This window comes from Grampus griseus (genome assembly GCF_964374135.1).
Source record: "Grampus griseus genome assembly, chromosome: 7".
Classification (NCBI taxonomy): Eukaryota; Metazoa; Chordata; class Mammalia; order Artiodactyla; family Delphinidae; genus Grampus; species Grampus griseus.
Window position 1 is genome coordinate 60854540 of NC_139001.1, and position 6466 is coordinate 60861005.

At 40.0% G+C, this 6466-nt stretch overlaps 1 protein-coding gene across 3 annotated transcripts in view; it reads left to right on the forward strand.

Moving 5' to 3' along the window:
- Positions 1-1482, forward strand: part of METTL8 (methyltransferase 8, tRNA N3-cytidine) — a 78123-nt gene extending 76641 nt beyond the window's left edge. For all 3 annotated transcript variants that reach the window (XM_082658377.1, XM_082658376.1, XM_082658378.1), the window contains one exon: positions 217-1482. In XM_082658377.1, the coding sequence (XP_082514503.1) occupies positions 217-407 (191 nt within the window). In that variant the 3' untranslated portion in view covers positions 408-1482. The remainder of the gene's footprint in view (positions 1-216) is intronic.
- The last annotated feature ends 4984 nt before the right edge of the window (positions 1483-6466 follow it).

A 6466-nucleotide genomic window follows, 5' to 3' on the forward strand; every position in this document is an offset into this window, starting at 1 on the left:
CTGCTGTGTTCAACTGTTTATACTTGGTATGTTTGTGTGAAATAGAAGAAAACCACTTGGTGTCATGGGTTTCCTTCACCAATTTGTACTAGAAAATGTTTCTTGGTATAAATGAAAATTCAGATGGTTATTCATTCCATTAATGTTCCATTGTTCCTGACTGCCCCTCCCCCCAAGTCACATATCATACATTTGACTGCCATTCTTGTCTCACAGGGGAAGTCCACGATATGTTCTGCAAGGCTGGGTTAAATGAGAAGCAAAATCTGGTCGATCGTCGCTTACAAGTTAATAGGAAAAAAAAAGTGAAAATGCACCGAGTTTGGGTTCAAGGAAAATTCCAGAAACCATTACCCTTCACTCAAAAAAGCTCCAAATTGGTATTTTCACTCTTTTCTCATGGCTGAACTATGTATCATGTTAAGGTACAAACCAGAGGATTACACTATTCAAAGCCTTCTGTAAATCTTTCATTTTTGAAAAGACAGAAGAAGAGAATTTGTATATCCTGCTGTTTACCGTGGGTGGGCTCTTTTGTGCATTTTAAGCACATGTAAGTGATTTGGAAGAGAGCACAGTATTCTGTGTTTTCAAAACGTAATATGCTAAAGCTTGTTTGGATTTATTACATCTTAACCATTTTGTTTGTTGTTTGAGTTTTATAAGCATTCAGTTAAATTACCAATATAAGTCAGATGATTCTGAGAAGCGGAAACCTGCCATTTTTTAGAAGTGAAAAAAACCCATCTACTTTATTTATACATTAGTTGAACACAGTTGAACTCTCCTCCACTGTTAACTGATAGCAGAGAGGCAGCTCACCTTGTTTCCAAGGAAAGTCACAAGACCAAGACAAAAGTATATATTTTTTTGTTTTGTCGTTGTTCGTCCCAAAACTTTCTTTTTCTTTAATTCACAGACTAATGTCTGAAACAGAATTTTAGTTTCTCTTTCCTTTCCTAAAATTGGGGAAGTATGACCAATGCTAATATTATTTTCAGGCTATTCTTAGGTGTACAAGTTGGAAGCCTTCTTTAAGACAACTGTCATACCCAAGAAAATTCTTAAATCGTAGCAATTAAAAATTTATTTACCACCTTGCCTCAAAAAAGACATAAATTGGCTTGCAAATTGTACTTGGTAAAAATGGAGTTTCTAAAACTGGTCTGTCATTCATTATACAACATATACTGAGTACTTACATTGTGCTGAATTATATGGAATAATACAATAAAGACCCAGCTCTGTCTTCTGAGAGCATAAATAGACTCTAGCTGGCAAAGCAAACTGTGCATCCCAAGCCTCTAAATCATGATCTAAGATAACATGTGAGCAAGTACTCAAATACGGAGCTTATCAGCTAGCTGGTATGCTTGACTGATTATGAGCCACAGAAACCTGGAAGACATGGACAATCTCTTGAAAGGACCACCATCAGAATGATCAGTTCCAACTATTTTTCCGTTTTGAACTCACTTAAAATTCAACTTCCTGGAAGCATATGATTGGTCCAATTTGGATCATGGATTTATCTTTTTTTTTTTTTTTTTTTTTTTTTTTGCGGTACGTGGTCCTCTCACTGTTGTGGCCTCTCCCGTTGCGGAGCAGAGACTCCGGATGCGCAGGCTCAGCGGCCATGGCTCACGGGCCCAGCCGCTCCGCGGCATGTGGGATCTTCCCGGGCCGGGGCACGAACCCGTGTCCCCTGCATCGGCAGGCGGACTCTCAACCAGTGCGCCACCAGGGAAGCCCCATGGATTCATCTTTTGACAGACTGGGGCAGGACAGGTTATTTGATGGCACCACCAGACTATATGGAATGGAGGCAAGTTCCTCGAAGGAAAATCAAGACACTGTTATCAAAAAGAGGGGAGGGTTGCTGCCCAGTCACAGACATCGTGTGGTGGTAGCAGTAGTAATAATGGTTCTGAAGAGAGAGAAAGATAAGCTGTGGGATGGAAGGGAAAGAATCAGGGTTCTGGGAGGAGGTAGGTCTCAGGCTAGTCCTAGAACATATGCTCTCAGAAGATGGTGAGAAGACAGGTATGTTTGGTGGGGATATGGATATTCATGATTCGGAATAGTGGAGAAAAGATGGGGAGGGCATCTATAGACAGCCTTGAATAGAGGGTGCATTGGGTTCTGGTCTCTGGACTAGAGCCATCCGAGGTTGGTTTATTTCTGTTTTATCCTAGCCATGGTGTGTTATAAATATATTTAGAGAGATTGATTGAGGAGTCGTCAACAGAATGGAATGCAGTGAGGTCAGAGATCAGGGCAAGGAGAACCACGGAAGGTTTTGCATACATTTTCCTTGATAACAAGTCCTCAGAAGTACAATATCAAGGTTTCTGTTTAAACATGCAGTAAATGTAAAAGTCAAAATTTGCCTGGGACTCTTAACTCAGTTGTTTTCCTAATTAAAGTGTATATTTAAAAGCCAAACTAGTAACGAAGGTATTACGTACAGCAAGGGCAGTTAGATAAGTTAATGTTGCTATGGGAACCCCAGCAGATCTTCTTGTGTCTCAATTTAAAACTCATGGCCCAAGGTGGTTTTAAAAACAACAGAAGGTAAAATTATTCCCACATTCTCATACATGTAAATCGTACTGTCTCTCTCTGTCCTAAATAGCAGATTCAAGCCAGCTTCTTGACTGGCACAGTAAAATGCTGCTCCGTGTCTTTCTATAATGTATTACAGCATGTAGTTAACCTTTAGAAACTTCAAAAATACATCCACCAAATTTGGACTGTGAGACACAAACTGGGCTCTTTTGGGCTCTGTCTAGCATAGACCTCCTATTCCACATGGCTGCTCAATGGGCCATTTCTATCAGTGTCTTCTGCTTGTCTGGTCAGTCTTTCTCTCCCTTAGCCTACCTGAATCAACCCCCTACTTAGAGTTTGCTGCCAGACAAAATGTAGATGTTTTTTGGCAGAGGAAAAATAAGAGAAAGACCTGATTTGGAATATTGCCTATAGATATTAAGAAATCATGAAATGTTGCAAATGTATCTGCTTGGGTATTAGTTTAAAATATTTGATAACTTCATGAAATTCTCATCTTTTCCCTCACATCTATGGAGCTAGGACTAGTCAGTTAGGCAGAGTTTGATATTTAAAACTTCATCTGCTGAGGGAGCTGAATTTCAAAAGGACTATTTTATTTCTAACAGAAAAAGATGTGTTCCTTCATTTTATAATACAGAAACAATGAAAGATGCTATATTAAAAATGCACCCTCTGTTTTCCTCCATTTATAAAAATTCACTTTTGAGCATTTTCCAAATGTAAAAATTCTCACACACATGAAGTACTGTTTCATAAGGTTGTGAGAAAGCCAAGGTAGCGGTTTCTATTATTAAAAGTTTTGCATTTCGGTATGACACATTTGTCGTATTGAAACACCCAGTTAATGTTGACTTCTGAGAACTTATTTGCTTTGCTTGTCTCAGTTCCATATGCGTTGTCTCTAAATTTTGAATACATCGAGGTTTCTACCATCATGCAGTCTAAATCGTTGCTATACATATTTGTACGTGAAAATTATTCACCCGTATGCGAAGAGCTGCCCTCCGGGGCATCAGGACCATGTAAACCGTTCAACATCAGGTGACTTAAATTCTTGCCCCCAGACTCCTATGCTGTATTCCTCTGGTTTTCCAACTCATCAAAGCCAATTTCTGAAGCCAGAATATATCACGCATTATTACTTCTAATTGGTTTTAATGTTTGTTATGCTCCTCACAAGTGCAGATAACTTCACATTTGCATCATTAATAGGCCTTTTTCTGAGCCTCTGCTTCTGCTTTCTGCCTCTGTTAGTCATCAGTAGACGTGTTGGTGTGGGTATTCACCTCCCTTCCTTGTGAAAAGTGCCTTGTAAAATCTAAAGCACTGAATATATGTGAGGTATTGTTATTAATAACAGTATTTACAGTCTACAAGGCAGCATACAGAGTACTCCAGCAACAGAAACTTTTTCAGTGGTTTTATGAGACCTTGTGAGAAAGACAGTAAAATGCATGGAAAAATATTGCCTGCAAGTCAGACAGGAAGCATGGGTCCTAGTTCCTGTTGAACCGCTTAGCTGCTCTTAATTTACCTCTGAGTGCTAAGTCTTTTATACACTACACTTTTATATACCACATTATTCCTTCATTTAATCCTCAGACTCCTATGAATTAGTTTTTACTGTAACCATTTAACAGATAAGACTGGAGCTCTGAGGTATTGGGTAATTTGCCTAGGATATCACCGCAAGTCAGTGGCAGAAACACAATTTGGGCCCAGAAGTGTCTGATTCCAAAACCTCTAGTCTCATCAGTACACTTTTAATTGATAGACTCAAATGCTGTTTGGGAAAGCTGCTGGAGAAGAAAAAGAGCTCCTGAATCAAGCAGAGAATTATAGCAATGGGTGGGAGTTTGGATCAGACGATCTTCAAGGAGACAGCTCATTCTAGATCCAGTGATTCTATGAAATAGGTAGGTAGTACTTATCCACAGTTACAAACTGGGAAGGAAGAGAAGGAAAGGAACGAAGAGGAATGACAAAGCAAAAGCTTGCAGTCAACTCTTTTCAGCGTTCTGCATATGTTTACTTCTGCTCTCGCCCCACCCCCCTTCGGGCTTCAGCCTTCCACTTGGCTCCCCTGCGAGCACACAGAGCACCCATCACTTGCATACTCCTCACTTAAAGAAAATAAATCAGTCTGTACTGCAAGGGGGTAGGGGGAACCCTCAAAGGGATCAGCTCCTGCATAATCTAAAATATGTGATCAGGGAGTGTCAATAATAAAATGAGTGAAAACATCTTTGTTTAAAACATTGTATGTACAATAATGCCAATTCAAGCCTGACATGTTGAGCATTCCGTGGAATATGGCTTGGGATTTGAGAGGCCCAAAGTTACCTGCAGGTTGGCTTTGGTGTAGTTATAAATATAAATAGAAGTAAAATAACAGTTGCATCTTCATTTATAATGAATATATACTGTGGCCTCAAAGCTGCAGAGGAGAGTGGATGCCAAAATCTATCTTTCATTAACATATGCCTTAAATGACAGGGAAGAGGTGTTAAGACAAAATTACTTTTTCCTCTGCGTATGAGTCAGCAACATGCAAGTAATAATAGTTCTGCGTGTGAGTCCCTACAGAGGGTAAGAAAAACAGCATCAAATTGAAAATGCAAGTCCACCTGCCGGAGGGGCCCAGGTGGCGGTAGAGCACAGCTCCCTTGAGCACCATCTTGAAGTGTCTCAGGGCACAGTGACCCCAACTCTGGCAAGCCAGGTTGGCATGATCTGCATGGAGGGCATTAAAACCTCCAGGTAGTCAAAGACAGCTCACCCTCAGCTGCTCCTGGACCTCATCAAAAGCAAGCTACAAGGCACCACCACTGTCCAAGAGTTTAAAACAGCTGCTTTGGATTCTACGGTGCATGTGGTTTCACAACCACTTAACCTTTAGTCAGGAACAGCTAGAGGCAGGTGAATGGATAAATACATGTTAACATTACATAAGGAGAAAAAAATAATATTTAGGAGCACATGGACTTCAAGTAGTCACAAATAGCATTTAGTTAGCTGTGTCCTTGGCATCCCAGTGATTTATGTCTTTATCTTTGATTTTCTCCAGCAGATAGGCACTAAGTAGAGCCTGGACTCCAGAAAAGATATGCTTTTCTATCAGGTGTTAGCTGCTAAATTAGGTGAGCTGTTCATTGCCTCCTAAAAAGCCCCAAACATCTCTCCTACTTGGGCTGGTGTCCAGGAAAACTATGAGTTTTGTTATCCTTACACAAATTTTTTGGCAGTGTTTTCAACCCATTGCTCCTTTATGTGACACTTCCTAGTTCATTGCAGAAAAAGAAATTAGTTTTTTTCTTACTTAATCTTTATATATCAGTTGTTGGTTGTTTCAAAAAACTTTGGGGAAGGGCAGTCACCCTTCAAGTCTAAGCCTTTCTCATTGAGAAAAAGCTCTAAAACTGTGTAACTTCCTAAAATTAATGATGAGATGCTGTTGAGTCTCTTGCATTAGTTTGTTGATGGTTTTGTTTTTTTTTTTAATGCTGTGTACTTAACACAAGGAACACTATGCAGTTGCTGCCTCATTTCTCTCACCTCCTGCCTTTTGAGAGTAACGTCTTTCTCCTGAGGCTGTCCTGCTGAACAGACGTGATAGCTGTCCATACATTTTTAGTTACGCCGCACTCCCTCAGGTGAGCTGGAACAGCGTCCCCTTAAGCAGCATTTGGAACTTGCACTGAAAGAGAATGGCTGAAATTGCCCGTGTCACATGCCGCATTGAAGCAAGGAAATTTCTGCCGCTAAGGATAATAGCTTTTCTCCTTGCTCATACATCTTCCTTCACAGCCCTCATTTATTTTAATGTATATATTCCACTTTGACTCTCTGGAAGATATTTTTAAAGGATTTTTTAAAAAATCCAAATGAAAGA